Genomic DNA, 19,246 nt, shown 5'->3' with positions numbered 1-19,246 from the left:
GAACTATATTGTAACCTGAGGAACCCCTGTATATAATTTTATAAAATATTTTTGTTACATTTGCTCAGTCTTTTCTTTACATAAATTTTTAAAGTTGCAATATTCATACACTATTAAATCATTTTGAGTGACAATATCTCAAATAACAAATTATAAGAACATATTTGCAGTTCTTCATCTAGCATCATAAAATGTTTATGGTTTGACATTTTATTTAAATCTCACCCTGATTGAATTAAAAAAACTTTTCTCACCTGACCAGGCAGTGGCATAGTGGATAGAGTGTCAGACTGGGATGCAGAGGACCCAGGTTCAAAACCCCGAGGTTGCTGGCTTGAGCATGGGCTCACCAGCTTGAGCGTGGGATCATAGACATGAGCCCAAGGTCACTGGCTTGAGCAAGGTGTCACTTGCTCTGCTGGAGTTCCCAGTCAAGGCACATATGAAAAAGCAATCAATGAACAACTAAGAAGCCGCAATGAAGAATTGATGCAGCTCATCTCTCTCCCTTCCTGTCTGTCCCTATGTGTCCCTCTCTCTGCCTCTCTCTCTCTGTCTGTCTCTGTCACAAAGAAAACAACCAACTTTCTTTTTTGTTTTGATTTGATTTTTTTTTATTTTAAGAGCGTGTACTCAAAACAGTACTGACTCACAAACTCAATAAGAAATTAATATTTCAAAACATAATTCAATTATCTTGCTTTGCCTTAGAGTTAAGACCCCTCTTGAGATAAATTGCCATATTTGTTCATCAGAGAGAATTGATAGATTTCAAAAGGCATAAGGAAATCTTAAATAATATTAAGTTATCTTTTGAAAGAATTTGAAAAGTCTTGCCCTTCCAAAGTCCTCTTACAAGGAAAGCATATTGATAACTTTGAGGCTACATATATTGCTCTAGTAAACTAAATGGCCCTTCAGTTAATTTTATAAAGTACTTCTAGCCTGGCTTATGGTGGCGCAGTGGATAAAGTACCAACATGCAATGCTGAGCTTGCTTGCTCAAAACCCTGGGCTTGCCTGGTTAAGGCACATGTGACAAGCAATCAAAGAACAACTAAAGTGAAGTGGCTGTGCATTAATACTTCTTGCTCCACACCCATCTCTCCTCTCTCTATAAAAAATCAATAAAAATAAAATATTTAATCAAAGTACTTCTAGGTAAACTTGAGACTTTCTTGAGTGTTTAACAATATAATCTCTAAAATTGTTGTAATTAGGTAGTTATTAATAGTGTTGAGAATAATCAAAGGTTACTATGAGATGTAACACTACATGTTTCTTAGCTGGCTAAATAGAAATACTTTTACATTTTTTTTAAAGGCTGCTTTATCACATAGATAGAAAACTTAAGCCTAACTAGAAATGAAATTTTTTTCCTTAAGAGTTTAGTGAATGCCTACTATGTGTTCTGACTACATTACCTCCTTTAATCCTTATAACATACATTAAAGTAAGTTATTTTGCAAATAAGGTACCTCGAGATCTGACTTTGGGTCGCTTTGCTAGTAAACGGTGAGTTCAGGATTCTAGCCCAGAACCATCTCTCCAGAGTCCGTTATCACAACCATGATGCTATGCATCTTCCCTGAAATGTAGATATAAAATATGATGCCATCAAATGTTGCCAGTTGATCAAGTCTTATGGTAGAATCCTGTAGAACAGAGGTCCCCAAACTTTTTACACAGGGGGCCAGTTCACTGTGCCTCAGACCATTGGAGGGCCAGACTATAAAAAAAACTATGAACAAATCCCTATGCACACTGCATATATCCTATTTTAAAGTAAAAAAACAAAATGGGAACAAATACAATATTTAAAATAAAGAACAAGTAAATTTAAATCAACAAACTGACCAGTATTTCAATGGGAACTATGCTTCTCTCACTGACCACCAATGAAAGAGGTGCCCCTTCCGGAAGTGCGGTGGGGCCCGGATAAATGGCCTCAGGGGGCGGCATGCGGCACCCCGTGGGCAGTAGTTTGGGGACCCCTGCTGTAGAAACAATAGTGGGGTTTGGGGAAGAAACGCTTGTGAAATGAATGCTCAGATGTATTGTAATCATTATAATCTCAGTTAAGTATTGTGTCATGGCTGTTTTGTGGATCAAATATCTGGGGTTCATGGTAAATTAAGAGGATATCTGTGCTTCTGATTTACATTAAATTAGAGCTGGCATCACTTTGGAAATTAGCAAAAGTATTTTCTCCTAAGGTTTTTTAGTATTTCTTCTTCTAAGTAGTGTCAGTGTAATAAGTAAAGAACTGCTCTTTGACCCTGGTGGCCAATTTTTATTTTATATTACTATTATTATTACCAAATATTAATTTAAGATATCATTACATTTTATCAGTGCTTAAGATGATGGCAATAAACAAAAAATTGTGTGTCCTCATTGTATTTTTAAAAATATATAGTTAGACTGGAGAGGGAAAGATAAAGAAGAAGGCGGGAGAAGAAGACAGTGATACAGTGAAGAAATGTGGCCAGAAGTTGTGCAGCCACTTTAGGAAAGAGTTGGGCAATTCCTCAACAAGTTGAACACATTTACCATATTCTGCAGCACTTCCACTCATAGGTATATGCCACTACTCATACTAGCCAAACAGGGAAACAACTGAAATATCCATCAACAATGAATGGATTTTTAAAATGTGGCACATCCATGCAATAGAATTATTCAACCATAAGGAGGAATAAAACACTGTTACATGATACGTTATGAACACTTGCTAACAGAAAAGAGACCATCACAAATGACCACATATTGTATGATACATATATATTAAGTGTCCAGAATAGACAGAAAGTAGATTAGTAGTTGCAGGGTCTGGGAGGAGAAAAGAATGGGGATAGTCTGCTATTGAGTACAGAGTTTCATTTTGGGTTAAAAAAATATTCTAAAATTAGACAATGGTGATGATTGCATGAGCTTGTGAATATACTAAAAGTCATTGAATTGCACAATTTGAAAGGGTAAATTTTATAATTTTATGATGTAGACATTATATCTCCATTTTTAAAACATGACCACAGATTTCTTATATTTGTAAATACCAATTTAAAAATCTTATCATATAAATGTATATATGTATAATTGAAATATGAGTATTTTGATTTTCAAATATTGGTTAAATGTGTTACAAAATCTATCATCAACTAAATCATTTGTACATAATGGGAACCAAATAGCACTTGGTCTACAGAACATATTTTGTATTTGTAACCTTCAACTCTCTCTCTTTCTCTCCGCACATACACACACATACACACACACAGCCATACACACACACACAGCTGTACACACACACACACACACACTTTTTTTAAGTTGCAGTAATCATAAATCTTCACCCTTAACTACTTTAGGGTGTAATTTCAAAAAGCAAGAATAGTCACTAACATTACCATAATGCAATCATTAAACTCATGAAAATTAACATTGCTAATATTATCTTAACATACTTTTGTTAGTTTGCCAACTGGCGTCCTACACAGAGAGCAAGGAGAGACTGAAGGAAGAGGCAGACCACCCCAGATTGGTGGGTAGCTGTTTTAATAAGCAAGGACGTATACAAGTATCATCTTGGGCAACTATCAGATGAGTCAACTTCTGCCCCTGCCCAATAGAATCTTTAAAGTTTATGTAGCAGTCTTAACTGGGTTCAGTCATGTATACTGTCAGATGGTCTCAACAACACATTGCTCTCTTCAGGCTGCGTGCTTGAAATAGCTGCAGCTGGGTCCCATGGGCAGAGCAGTCATTGCAGGGGCAGCCATTTTACATAAGGGACTTACGCATCCAAAGATTTGGGAATCCACAAGGAGTCCTGAAGCCAATCCCTCATAGGTACCAGGGAAGGAAGGACTATATAGATCAGTGGTTCTCAAATGGAGATAGTTCTGTCCTCCAGGGAACAGGATCTGGAGAATATTTTTGTCACTACAGTACTGGATGCGACTAGCATCTAATGGATAGAGACCAGGTATGCTGCTAATCCTCCCACAATACACAGAGTATACCTTGACAACAAAGAATTATGTAGTTCACTGTATCCATAAGAAACCCTGCTATGCATCTAATTTTGCATGCTTTTTGTAACTTAACAATATTTTATGGATATCACTCTATATTGATTCATAGAGATATTTGCATCCTGTTTTTTTTCTTTTAGCTACATATATATGGCTGGTATTATCATTTACTCAGTCTCCTTTCTATGAGCATTTAGGTTGTTTTCAATATTTTACAATTACAAATAATGCTGCAGTAGATAATCTCCTGTACTTTATTTGTTGCTGTTGGTATTTTTGAAGTATATCTTCAGACTAAATTCGTAGAAGTGGGCCAAAGACCAAGTGATACGTTTGTTTGCCAAATCCCCTCCAAAGGTTTGTGCCACTTTATACTTTCACCATTGTATGAAAGTGCCTGTTTCTCCAGAGGCTGGAGTGAGTGGTCAAGTGTTTGAAGCTCTGCCAATCTGATATTTATGAAACTCATGGTAGTTTTAATTTTGATTTTTCTCATTATGAATGACATTTTGAAAAAAAAAATTTGTTCACATTCTTGGACCCAAATCTTAAATTTTATAATAGTTAACCTAAATACTATTTGATGAAATACAGAAGCAACATTTATAGAATATTGCAAAGCAAGTATGTATTTCTATGCTGAAAATATTCAGCTATCCCCTGTTAGATTTTGAAATAGAACACGTTACTTGTGGCTATGTTTCAGGAAGTCTCTACATGAACATAACAGTGTATTATCCTGCCATGTCCAAGAGAAAAATACTTATCACTTGGCAATAAATATAATCCTAGAAATGTGGTATTTAAAGTCTGCTGTGCAGTTTTCAGACCACCAGGATGTCACACCAAGTAAACCAAACTGACTTTTTACTAAGATTCTCGTGTGCTTGGTGTTTCATAGGCCATACATGTCTCTTGGAAGTCTTCGGGATCAAGTCATCTATCCTGATTCAGTGGATGACATGCACGGCAAAGGCTACACAGACCAAGATCTGGAATGTATTCTACACAATGTCCACCTCTATCACATCGTCCAAAGAGAAGGCGGTAAACTCTATCATTCTTTTTTTTAAATGCATTTAACTCTGTATCATAAAAATAAATAGATTGTGATTTAATTTAAATATATGCTATTAGAACATAAGCACACAGGTAAAGATGGAGTTTACAGCTTTTATTGCTTTTCCATTATTGACGACATCATCTTTCCTGCCTGTGTTATATTTCGTGTAGCATGCCATGCTTTTTATTAAACATGCTCCTTCATTTTAAAAGTTATTTTTTCATACTTGAATGTACAAATGTCCCTGAGGCCATTGTCAGTCTAGATATATGTAAAGTTTATGACAAATATTTTCGTGTCAAGTTCTCAGCTTACATTAAACTTAATAATTTGAGAGATAATTGTCATGAAACTTCTTTTTTGTTTTTAGAACCACAGTCTTAACAATAAATTTTTCTCTCTCTCAAGCAGCAGATAATTAGATAAAATATAGAAACTTTTGTACTGTGGTGTTTCAGTATAAGACATTTTTGAAAGAATAAGAATAACAGTTATATGTCTGAGCTTAAAAAAGAATTGCTTTATAATAGACTTTCAAATAACTTCAAAGCATATAATAAGCTATAAAAGGTACTGAAATAACTAGCTTAATTCTAGGTTTAATTTTGCATGGATTTTATGCTGTTTCCTACTCCTTTTTACATTATCAGAAGAAGCAGGGTAGTATATAAGAAGCAGGGTAGTATATTGACTCAGCATATGAGCTTGGAAGGCAAAGTTCTGGAATCAAATCTTAATTAGCACTGTTCTCTTTATCTTAAATGGAGATGAATATCTATCTTACAAGGATTCTAAAAAGACTAAATAAGACAATGTAAGGCCTTTAGAACAGTGGCACATAGTATTTGCCCAAGAATTAGCTAAGATGCTATTACTAATTACAGTACTGATACTATATATATATAGTATTTTGTTCTTGTATGATGATATTTGATACATTACATAGAAATTTCACATGTATGAGTTTATTTGATCCTTACAATAAGTAAATGAGGCAGTAAAGAGAGGCAATAAGTAAATGAGGCAGTAAATGAGGCAGTGTGCTTCTCCAGGGCACACAGGAGAAGCGCCCATTTGCTTCTCCACCCCTCCCCCTCTCCTTCCTCTCTGTTTCTCTCTTCCCCTCCCGCAGCCGAGGCTCCATTGGAGCAAAGTTGGCCCGGGCGCTGAGGATGGCTCCATGGCCTCTGCCTCAGGTGCTAGAATGGCTCTGGTCGCCACAGAGCAACGCCCCAGATGGGCAGAGCATCGCCCTCTGGTGAGCATGCCGGTGGATCCCGGTTGGGCACATGTGGGAGTCTATCTGACTGCCTCCCCATTTCCAACTTCAGAAAAATACAGAAAAAACAAACAAAACAAACAAACAAAAAGAGACAGGGATTCAAACACAGACCTTACTTGAAAGTCAGTGTTCTCTACTGTGCTATGACATTATGGTATATTATCTCCTAGCCTGGACAACTAGTAAAAATTGTTATATTCTTACACATCAAAAATTCCAAGGAAACCCACTTTCTTAATCCTTAAAACATAAAATATGTTTTTAAGCAAAATAAGAAAACACATCTGCAAGGTCATCACTTACTTTATTAAAAGCCTACTAAGTTCTGTTTAGTCTACCTAATAATTTGCTTAGAGAAATGCTTTGCTTTAGTAAAAGTTAGAATTAAAAACTTTGGTTTAGACCCTGGCCGGTTGGCTCAGTGGTAGAGTATCAACCCAGTGCATGGAAGTTCTGGGTTTGATTCCTGGTCAGGGCACACAGGAGAAGTGCCCATCTGCTTCTCCACCCTTCCCCCTCTCCTTCCTATCTCTCTCTTCTCCTCCCACAGTCGAGGCTCCATTGGAGCAAAGTTGGCCCGGGCACTGAGGATGGTTCTATGGCCTCCTCCTTAGGCACTAGAATGGCTCTGGCCGCAACGGAGCAGTGCCCCAGATGGTCAGAGCATCGCCCCTGGTGGGCAAGCCAGGTGGATCCCGGTCAGGTGCATGCGGAGTCTGTCTGACTGCCTCCCCAATTCTAACTTCGGAAAAATGCAATAAACACCAATAAACACACACACACACACACGCACACACACACACAAAAGAACAAAAAAAAGAAACCAACTTTGGTTTATTCCATCAAAGAGGTTACAAAATAGAACGTAGAAGTGTTAACAAATGGACATGAACTAAAGCAGTTTGTACATCTCCAAGAAGCAGGAAAACCGTTCTTTTCTCAGCTATCTTAGTCTTACTAAATCAGCATCAAAGGGTTGGCTTTTTATTTTGTTGATGGTTTCCTTTGCTGTACAAAAACTTTTTAGTTTGATATAGTCTCATTTGTTTATTTCTATTTTGTTATTACTACAAGAAATGTCTGAGATTTTACTTTCTATGTTTTCTTCTAGATTTCTATGATTTCAAGTCTTAATTTTTAAGTATTTAATCCATTTTGAGTTTATTCTTGTGTATGATATGTAAGAAGCTTGTTTAATTTCATTTTTTCTCACGTATCTGTACAATTTTCCTAACATAATTTATTGAATAGACTACCTTTACTCCATTGTATGTTCTTGCTTTCTTTGTCTTGACTCTAAAGGTATGGGTTTATTTATTTCTGAGCTCTTTGTTTTGTTCCATTGATCTATATGTGTCTGTTTTTATACGAGTATCATGTTGGTGTGATTACTACAGCTTTGTAGTATAGTTTGATACCAGGTGATGTGATTCCTCCAACTTTGTTCCTCTTTCTCAAGATCATTGTTGCTATTTGGGGTCTTTGTCAATGCATCAGATAAGGGCTTACTGTCCAAAATTTATAAGGAACTCATACAACTCAACACTAAAAAACAAATAACCCAATTAAGAAATGGGTGAAGGACCTGAACTGACATATCTCCAAAGAAGATATACCGAGGGTTAACAGACATATGAAAAGATGTTCAATATAACTAATCATCAGAGAAATGCAAATTAAAACCACAATGAGATATCTCCACATGCCTGTCAGAATGGCTATCATCAATAAATCAATAAACACAAGGTGTTGGGGAGGGTGGAAAGAGAACCCTCGTGTACTGTTAGTGGGAATGCAGACTAGTGCAGCCACTGAGGAAAGCAATATGGAGTTACCTCAAAAATTTAAAAATGGAACTGCCTTTTGACCCAGCAATTCCACTTCTGGAAATATATCAAAAGAAACCTGAAATACTAACTCAAAACCTATATGCACCCCTATGCTCATTGCCACATTGTTTACAAAGTAGACAAAATTTGGAAGCAGCCCAAATGCCCATCAATAGATGAGTGGATAAGAAAGATGTGGTACAGTCCCACAATAGAATACTACTCAACCATAAAAGAGAAGGAAATCTTACCTTTCATGACAACTTGGATGGACCTGGAAAGTATTATGCTAAGTGAAATAAGTCAGTCAGAGAATAACAATTTCCACATGATTTCATTTATGTATAGACTCTAATGAACAAAATAAACTGACAGAAAAATAAAAACAAACTCGTAGATACAAAGAACAGACTGACAATTGTCAGAGGGAATAGGGGTTGGGAGGCTCTATGAAAAAGGAGAAGGAATTAAGCAAAGGGAAGAAACTTCATAAACACAGACAACAGTGTGGTGATTACAAGAAGGAAAGGGGGTGGGGGAGGCAAATTAAAAGAGTGTAAATGGTGATGGAAGGAGTCTTGGCTTTGGGTGATGAACACACAGTACAGTGTACAGATGATCTATTATAGAATTGTACACCTGAAACCTATATAATTTTATTAATGTTATGCCAAGAAATAAAATAACAAATGAATAAATCAGCATCAAAGGTGATACTGTGACTTAGTGTTCTGATTTTTGGTGTTCTGAGATTACGCAGTATTGCCCACTAAAACTTTGAGGTTTAGTGGAACAAAGGACATGTTTTATTTAAATATGTAAAGCTAAAATTTCTTTTGACACAAATACTTTTCTCTTGTGTTTTCTCAATGGCAAAGGGAAAAAAATTTTAAGCCCACACTATTTCTCCACCATGTAGCAATCTCACCCTATTTTTCATACCATCGCTTATGCTTTAAAATTATGCTTTAAAATTCAACCATAGAAAAAATGTTATCTCAACAGTTTTCACTAGATGTAAAAACTTCAAATCACATGGCATTTTGAGATTTTTTTCCTATTATAAAATTATAAGGATTTGATTTTTAAATAGACAGAAATTTACTGGAAGGAAAATGACACCACAATTCTACAATTCAGCTTTTCATATAAAAAATATTCTGGATACATTTCTATGTCAGTATGTATAAATATAACCTATTTTTTAAAAAAAACAGAAACATTGCTTTTTAAATAAAAATCAAACAGAAAGTCAGCAATTAAGATGTTGTAAGAGGTGACAAAGTAAATCATAAAGGCATGAACATAGACCTACATATTATTCCCAACTCTGATACCTAGCTATGTAAAATTAGACACGTCAATTATTCTGTGAGTTTCGATTTACCCACCTACAAAATGTTACTAATAATATCTACCTCATAAGACTGTGGGATATATAGTGAGAAAACTTGTGTGAAGTGCCAGACACATGGAAGCCATTTAAGTTAGTTCCTGCCTCACCCTTCATAGGCTATGCAACAGGCTTATGCAAATTTGTTTGTCTTTTTCTCCCCTCGCCCTCCAAAGTAAGCGTAACTATATCGACTCTTCGGAGATATTCAGAAACAAACAAACTTTTAACGTGTCAGTATTTAGAATTCTTAGAGGATTATTTGTCAGTAAAAGGAATTATTACCATTAAAATAATATCATATCTACAACAAAATGCTCATACATAATGAGACTCTTTAGTCCATCTTAGCACGTCCTGTAAAATACCAGGTGCTGTGTGTTAATAGCTTGAACTTGCCAGACTCCCTTGTCTAAAACGGTAACAATTAAACAAATGCTTTCTAAATCTATATCTTTATATTTTTGTAAGGATGGGATGCTGTTGTGGACTGGAAAGATGTCCTATCAGGAGGAGAAAAGCAAAGAATGGGCATGGCTCGCATGTTTTACCATAGGTAAGTACACTAGTCTCAGGAAACTACTATTCCATTGTTGTAACAAAAAACCTTTGGACAAGATTCAGTGTCCTCATCTTTAGTTTGAAAAAATCTTGCTAAAAAATGGATGCTTAGACTTTATAGTTTAGTGTTTTTTTAAGTTGTTTTTTTATATGACAAGAAATTTTCAAGCCTCTTTTTTCTATTCATTTTATGTTGACTAATATTAGATGACAAAGTTAAATTTTTATTTTTATGTATTCTAAGTTTGAAAGGAGAAATAGTGTCATTTTAAATTGTGAAGGATGCTTAACCACTGTTGCACTGTTGAGAACACTGGAGGCAGGCATTCAGTAAACTTCTGAATTAAATTGTTAAATTCAAACTAAATTAACTTTTCAACCACTCAGTAGCCTATTCAGGTTAGCAGTGCTCTCCTAGAACATCAGGGATACAACAGAGCAGAAAGGAACTAGGTGTTAATGGACTCGGGTAAAGAGAGATTCAGAAAATAATTTCTCTCAAAAAACCTTTCTTCTTTGCAATCAACTTCAGATTCATAGCCTTTGAAGTTCCAAGATACCAGGCAGAGGACATTAGAAAGAAATAGTAAAGCTCTTCTGATTTATTCCTCTTGACTGTCCTATTCTTCTCTGAAAAAGAAATCTCTCTCTCTTTCTCTCTGTTTCTTTTTTAATCTTAGGTTTCTGGCAATGAGAACCTGAGTTGTATGCAGAGCAGGAGGTTATCGGGAAATTACATTACTTACTTTTAGCACTTACATCTTGGTCAAAAAGGACCAGGAATTATATACATGAATGTATGAATGGGCTGCAAACTGGGTGGATACCATACTCCTGGAGGGATGGCAGTGGAAGCATTAATACTTTTGTAAAGAAACTTAAAAAGCTGATAAAAAGAGCAAAAATATATCAAGTAAACTTCACTAAACACTTAGCACCCAGTTGGCCCACATTTAGTAACTAGTTGGCTATCAATTATTTTTTAAAAAACAACAAAACTTTTATTATGGAAAAAAACACATCAAAACATCTCAAAGAAGAGATGTTTGGGGTATGATGAGTACCCAAAGATGGGTACCCAAAGAGATGGGGTAAAATGAACCCATATTCCCAGCATACTGATTCAATAATCTACCATTTTGCCACATCTGATTTACCTATTTTTTTTTTATTTTTGAAGCATTTTAAAGGGAATCACAAACATTGTGACATATTCCTTATACTTTGGCATCAATCTCTAGAATCTTAAAATATTTTCTTACATAATAACATACCATAATTGTACCTAATAAAATTGATAATAATTATTTAAAGTCATCTAATACCTGGTTCAAATTTGGTTTATCACTGATAAAAGCACATACCATTTAAACAATTCTATTAAAATATAATTACATATTTATTTCATAGAAGTAAAAAATTTAGATAAATAAGAAGAAAAAGTCTGCTATCTCATTACCCGTATAATACTTAATATATTGAAATAGTTTCTTCTCAATCTTGGTACACAAAAGTTGGTCATTATCTTGAATTTTTAATGTAACCATTTTCATAAAGTATGTTAAAATTTATATTCTTTTTATTTTGTAAGCTTTTATGTTTATTATTACATAATAGCTAACCAGATTTTTTTTAAATCGTAATTATTATAAAATTTTATGTACCTAATGCACAAACCTTAAGTATACAATTCAATGACTTTTGCTAAATGAATAAGACATAATGTAACCAATACCTCAATTAAGATAGAGAACATTTCTGTCATCCTAGAATGTCCCTCATTCCCACTTCCAGTCAGATACCCCCTAGATTATTTCTGTTTTGTTTTCTATCACTGAATATTAGTTCTTCCTGATCTACAACTTTATATAAATTAAATCAGAGTATGTATTAATTTTGTATCTAACTGAAATTTTTAATGGGAAAAATTGTTGTGTTAATAATACTGTATTTATAATAGTGTACATGGTTAGTTTAAGAATATGGCAAGCTAAAAAAAAAAGATCTGAACCAAAATTTACTAACTTAGAATTTTTAGTGAAGTATATTTTATAATGCCCCTTTCTCAGAAGATGTGGTAAGATTCAAGTGTGAAGTCTACAGTTTGACATTTATGACCAGCTGTTACTCATTATCACCCTGAATCTGTCTGAGCCCTGTCCATAAATATTCAGTAATGTGATCACTAGCATAGTCAGTGAAATGTAATATGATGGAATATAAAATGTGACCACAAATTTCTACCTGCACCATTTTGTTAATATAATTAACCCTGTAATGAAGAGCAAGAGGCATTAATAAAAGATGCCAACCCAAAGAGATTTCAAATACCCAAATTTGAAATAACTAGTTGATACTTATGTATCTAAAATATTTTAGATATAATGTGAGACTGAATAAAGATCAAGTTACAAGAACACCAGTGAAAAGAAAATTTAGTGATCATAAAGATGATGAAGTTGTTGAAAAGCAGAATCTATTGAGAAAAAATAAAATGAAATGGAAATATTAAATCCAGTGAAGAAAAAGTATAATGAGAAACTTCCCCCCCACACACCATCTTCAAAGAACTAATAAAAACGGTTTGAATTGCACAGTGTGAAGAACTTGAGCTAGCTACAATAGAGAACTTTGGCAAGGAGTATTTAGTCTCACAATTGTATAGTTTTTTTTTGTTTTTTTTGTTTTGTATTTTTCTGAAGCTGGAAACAGGGAGAGACAGACAGACTCCCGCATGCGCCCGACCGGGATCCACCCGGCACGCCCACCAGGGGTGACGCTCTGCCCACTAGGGGGCGATGCTCTGCCCCTCTGGGGCGTCGCTCTGCCGCGACCAGAGCCACTCTAGCGCCTGGGGCAGAGGCCAAGGAGCCATCCCCAGCGCCCGGGCCATCCTTGCTCCAATGGAGCCTCGGCTGCGGGAGGGGAAGAGAGAGACAGAGAGGAAGGAGGGGGGTGGGGGTGGAGAAGCAAATGGGCGCTTCTCCTATGTGCCCTGGCCGGGAATCGAACCCGGGTCCCCCGCACGCCAGGCCGACGCTCTACCGCTGAGCCAACCGGCCAGGGCCTGTATAGTCTTTTTGAGAGGACTTTCAATGTTTAAAGAATGATGGCCTGACCAGGTGGTGGCGCAGTGGATAGAGCGTCGAACTGGGATGCGGAGGACCAAGGTTTGAGACCCCGAGGTTGCCAGCTTGAGCCCAGGCTCATCTGGTTTGAGCAAAGCTCACCAGCTTGGACCCGAGGTCGCTGGCTTGCGCAAGGGGTTACTCGGTCTGCTGAAGGCCCGCAGTCAAGGCACATATGAGAAAGCAGTCAATGAACAACTAAGATCTTGCAAGGAAAAACTGATGAGTGATGCTTCTCATCTCTCTTCGTTCCTGTCTGTCTGTCCCTATCTATCCCTCTCCCTGACTCTCTCTCTCTGTCTCTGTAAATAAAATAAAATAAATTTTAAATGATTCTTAAAAAAAAAAAAGAATGATGAAGATAATCCTGTTTTAGCGGGGATAGACTAGATCTTCTGCAGGGCTCACTCTTTTGATGACTTGGCAAAAGAAAAAGAAATAATCTGAGAAACCATATTTTCTAATATTTTACTTAGTTATATCAGTTCCAGATCCCTGCTATTGCTTACTATGTTTAAGTACACACACACACACACACACACACACACACACACACCAGCCATGCCAAGGAAATGAAAGTGTGCAATTTCTCTTACCTCTGCTGGACTAGGGGTTGCTATGACAACAGAGAATAGATATATACTTTTTCTCTAATTCTAAAATGCCATTTCTTCTCTGCGCAGCTCAAAGCACTCTGAAAAATAAAATACAAAACATAACTACTGGAGAGATTTCCAAAAAAAAAAATAATTTTATCTAAAACCTATCTCTCTTATGTTGAAATAATTTTATTCTTTTAAAAAATTAATTTATTTTACAATTATAATTGACATACAGTATTATATTAGTTTCGGGTGCATAACACAGTGATTCAACATTTATATACCTTACAGGTGATGACAACATAAGCTTAGAAACCATCTGTCAACATACATATTTATTACAATGCTTCCTACTTTACTCCTTATACATTACATCCTCATGACTTATTTTATAACTAGAAGCCAACCCTCTCTCTTATATTTCCTTTTCTTTTCCCTCTCTCCCACTTAAAAAAAATTATCCATAAAACAGTGATCAACTCTAAGACAAAGAAGTAATACTTAATACTTAAACCAAAACAGTAACCAAAAGCCAAGCAGGGAAATTGCATCTGTTGATGACACGGGGACCTGCAGTGATCTTTTAGTTCTTTGCATGGAGAGCGGTTATTAAAGTTGAGTAGGAGTTCCGCTTTGCCTTTGACTCCTGTAGCTACTAGCCTTGACTACTCTCTGCCGCTCTCCCCCCTTGCAAATAAGTAACAGAATCTTATTGAAAAGCAAGTCCATCATGGAAAAGCAATTTACAGTGCTAAGTAGTAATTATTTATGCTGGATAAGGAATTACTACTGGTTTCCATTTTTATCTTGTCATTGTTGCTTATTTTTAAAAAGCGGAATATCTTCGTAGAAAAAATTGTCCTGGTAAATACTTGATACTGATTTTCAGTCCTGAAATAAATAATAAATGCCAGTGTATGGGTTGACCCTCGGACCTATTAACAAAGATAAATCATGTATCTGAGTACAGATATATATCTAATGTCCAGACAGGCTTGAAGGAAGACAGGTGAAGGAAAAAGAAAGAGTAGGATGTAAAATGAAAGGACAAGAATAAACAGAAGAAAATGGTTGCAAGTTATAGGTTTCTGATAGTAGTAGAAAATCATTTCCAGTGTAAAAAATGAACCTAGAAAACACAAAATTGTTGAGTACAATCAGAAAAACATTTACTGATATTTTCCCCCTAAGAATTTGATTGTGAAGCATGGTCACAATGTTACCGAGTTCAATACCTACTCTAAATTTAGCAGATTAGGAATACTTAGTTTGGCAGAATCTTATAGCAAGGAGAATCCACTAATAGTGAATGATTAGGTAATCACATTGCTGATAAATTATCTTCTTAGTAAATCTCGTCTTACAGGGCTGTGGCTTGTTTGATAATTAGCTACTGTAATTTATTTTTTATTTAATTGGTTAGAACCTTGTCACCAAGAATGAATCTGCCTTATGCAGAAAATGCACTCCCTGACCTGCCTCCTCTTCCCTTGCCTCATGTTTATGATTCACTCATCTGCATAATCACAAAGCTTATTGTATTGTGAGCAGGCTTCAGAAAATCTACTTAAAATTTAAGATGGATATCATATTCTTGTTAACTTTAAAAGTTAACATTGCAACTCATATTGGTCAAATACTTATCATTCAAATAGGAAAAGCATTCATTTATTTGTGTTTATTTTTTTAAAGACCAAAATATGCATTGCTGGATGAGTGCACCAGTGCCGTCAGCATTGATGTGGAAGGGAAGATATTTCAGGCTGCAAAGGGGGCTGGAATTTCCTTATTGTCTATAACACACAGGCCTTCTCTTTGGTAAGTGTTTCCAATGCAAATTTATGATAGGTGGTTTTTCCCTATGTTTTTTAAAGAATAACTTTTCTAAACTTTTCACTAGAGAGCATAGGACATTTCACTTATTTTTCTACATGTATTTTTGTTGACACTAGTAGTTTAGATACCCCAAGTCTAGCATTGACCTGCTATTTGAAAACTGTCATCGCATTCCAATAATCCTGAAAGGAAGTAGAAAAATTTGGTGATTTTTTTAAAACTGAAAATATTCATAATTCCACCGCATGTACTAGGAAAGAATATCCAGGGGTGGCAAAAGTAGGTTTACAGTTATGAGAATGTGAAACAGTTTATTTAGGTTTTTTGGTTTTTTTACAGAGACAGAGAGTCAGAGAAAGGGATAGACAGGGACAGACAGACAGGAATGAAGAGAGATGAGAAGCATCAATCATCAGTTTTTCATTGCGACACCTTAGTTGTTCATTGATTGCTTTCTCATATGTGCCGTGACCTTGGGCCTTCAGCAGACCGAGTGACCCCTTTCTTGAGCCAGCGACCTTGGGTCCAAGCTGGTGAGCTTTTGTTCAAACCAGATGAGCCCGGGCTCAACCTGGCGACCTCGGGGTCTCAAACCTGGGCCCTCGGCATCCCAGTCCAACGCTCTATCCACTGTGCCACCGCCTGGTCAGGCCAGTTTATTTTTTTTGAGTTAATAAAGCCACTGTAATAAGCAAAACCTGTAAGTCTTTTTCTACCCAAACAACTGTACACCCACTTTTGCCCACTCCTGTATTTTATGGTTTTACATCATCTTTTTAATTTGTTCTTCAAAATCCAGGAAAATACCTAAATTGATATTGCCCAAATGATAAAGTTGAAGGGAAACACAGAACAAAAGCTTTTTTTTTCTGTTTTGTTTTAAGGAAAATGATTGAAAATGTTTCATAAATAATATCTCATAAAAACATATTGGGATGTCTCATTTTTTAAAAATGACACCATTGTTACCATTCCGTTACTTTTCCATTGACTCATCATCATAACAGTTGCTCTTGCAGACTCAGCACTTATTTTGTTCTGGGCTCATTTTCTTTAAGCCTCATAACAACCCTAAGGAGAATAGTAGTCCATTTATTTCAGTTTTACAGAATCTGGTCCAGTTACTCCAATTTTACAGAATCAGGGCTGACAGAAACAGGTCAGAAAAATTCTTGAACCCTCTCTGATATGGCCACGTCATTTACAGACATGCTTCCTAATTGATCACATGATGGGATAATACAGAGTTATCTCTTAGACTGGTGTTTTCTGATGTCTATCAGTGGATTTGTTATGCTGTCCTGTCTATCAGTTCCTTATTCAAGTTAGCCTAAAGAGGCATTGGGAGCAGTCAACCATTTTTCTCAATTAAGACTTTGTGTTTTAGAGCAGTTTTAGGTTCACAGCAAAATTGAGAGAAAGGTACAAAAATATCCCATATACTCTTTGCTCCTATACACACATAACCTCCCCCATGTCAGCCTTCCTGACCAGAGTAGTACACTTGTTACAACCAATGAAACTATATTGACACATCTTTTTCACCAAAGACCATAGTTTACTTTCAGTTACTCTCGGTGTTGTACATTGTATGGGTTTGAACCAATTTATAGTTATATGTATACAACATTGTGGTATAATACAGAATATTTTCATTGTTCTAAAAATCCTCTGTGCTCTATTTCTCATTTCCTTCCTCTGACTCTTAGAAACCACTGATCTTTAATGTCTCCATAGTTTTTGCCTTTTCCAGAATGTCATATAGCTGGAATCACACAGTATGTAGCCTTTTTAGTTGGTCTCTTTTACTTAGTAATGTGCATTTACACTTCCCCTTGCCTTAGCTTGATAGCTCTTTTTAGCACCGATTAGTGCTCCATTGTTAGGATTTACAGTTTATTTATTTATTCACTTACTGAAGGACATCGTGGTTGGTTCCAAATTTTGGCAATTATGGAAAATGCTGCTATAAACATTCACATGCAGGTTTTTGTGTGAACATATGGTCATGTCAAGGAGTGCAGTTGCTGGATTGTATGGTAAGATGTGTTTAGTTTGTAAGAAACTGCAAAACTATCTGTCCAAGTGATGTACATTTTGCATCCCCAGTCATGTCGAAAGAGATTTCCTGTTGCTCCACAGCCTCGTCAGCATTTGTATTGTCAGTGTTCTAGATTTTGCCCACTTTAATAGGTGCATAGTAGACAAATAATTTTTAAGGAAATAACAAAATATGTAAATTTTTTTACCTTTTGACAGGAAAAACATGTTTTTAATTGCAGCTACCCACAGTTCATTTACTCATAAAACTATTGTCATTTTAGTGCTGGTTATGAATTACCGTATTTTTCGCTCCATAAGACTCACCTAGGGTTTTTTTGTTTTCGTTTTTGTTTTGTTTTTTGTATTTTTCTGAAGTTGGAAACAGGGAGGCAGTCAGACAGACTCCCGCATGTGCCCGACCAGGATCCACCCGGCACGCCCACCAGGGGGCGATGCTCTGCCCATCTGGGGTGTCGCTCTGTTGCGACCAGAGCCATTCTAGCGCCTGAGGCAGAGGCCATGGAGCCATCCTCAGCGCCTGGGCCAACTTTGCTCCAATGGAGCCTTGACTGCAGGAGGGGAAGAAAGAGACAGAGAGGAAGGAGAGGGGGAGGGGTAGAGAAGCAGATGGGCACTTCTCCTGTGTGCCCTGGCCAGGAATCGAACCTGGACTTCTGCACACCAGGCCAACACTCTACCACTGAGCCAACCGGCCAGGGCCAATGCACCTAGGGTTTTAAGGAGGAAAATAAGAAAAAAATATTCTGAACCAAATGGTGTGTTAAAATATTTAATAAAATATACCACAATGATATTTCAACAATCTAAACTCAACAGCAGTATTAACAACAATTAGCACTGTTATTAACAAATGAGAAGAGACTTTAATATTCAAATACTCTTCTAGTTGTCCAGGAACCCACAGCAGTTAAAAAAAATTTTTTTTTTAAAAGAACATTCGCTCTATAAGACGCAGTGGTATTTTCCCCTCCACTTTTGGGGGAAAAAGTACATCTTATGGAGTGAAAAATATGGTAGTTAGTGTAGTCAATTTATGTTGTACAAATCTGTCATTTCTGATTCCTTTCACCCTAGATGAAATTCTTATTTTCCCTGAAAAAATTTCAGAAGACGGAAAGGATGTGTTATATTTTTCCCATAACAAAAAATGGACAATTTTTATTTGTAAAGATTAATCTCAATAATGGTTTCCAAAGTAGTCAAAAATTTTAGAGGCTTATTAAATTATTTGATTCCTAAATAAAATTATAGCTTTTTAATTACTACTTTCCTGTGCTTTATCCTATTTGTTCAGGAAGTCTGCTGATTATTTCCGACATGAGCCTCAGTTAATATAGTGGTTTCTTTTAAACTCCTAAAGTGTTTATGTTAGCCCATCATAGAACATGGCCTTGATTCTCGGGTCAGGAAGCATCTATACAATTTCTTTCTTCCATGTGAAAATCAAATAA

The 19,246-nt window shown here is 36.1% G+C and overlaps 1 protein-coding gene across 1 annotated transcript in view; it reads left to right on the top strand.

Annotated features, from left to right (window-relative positions):
* Window positions 1-19,246, top strand: part of ABCD2 (ATP binding cassette subfamily D member 2) — a 58,685-nt gene that overhangs the window by 35,681 nt on the left and 3,758 nt on the right. Inside the window, exons 7-9 of the mRNA XM_066258113.1 lie at window positions 4,939-5,084; window positions 10,076-10,160; window positions 15,588-15,713. Of these exons, the coding sequence (XP_066114210.1) occupies window positions 4,939-5,084; window positions 10,076-10,160; window positions 15,588-15,713 (357 nt within the window). The remainder of the gene's footprint in view (window positions 1-4,938; window positions 5,085-10,075; window positions 10,161-15,587; window positions 15,714-19,246) is intronic.

The sequence above is a fragment of the Saccopteryx bilineata genome, chromosome 2 (assembly GCF_036850765.1).
Source record: "Saccopteryx bilineata isolate mSacBil1 chromosome 2, mSacBil1_pri_phased_curated, whole genome shotgun sequence".
NCBI lineage: Eukaryota > Metazoa > Chordata > Mammalia > Chiroptera > Emballonuridae > Saccopteryx > Saccopteryx bilineata.
Note: the sequence above shows the minus strand (reverse complement) of the source record. Positions and strands in the feature narration are given on the sequence as shown.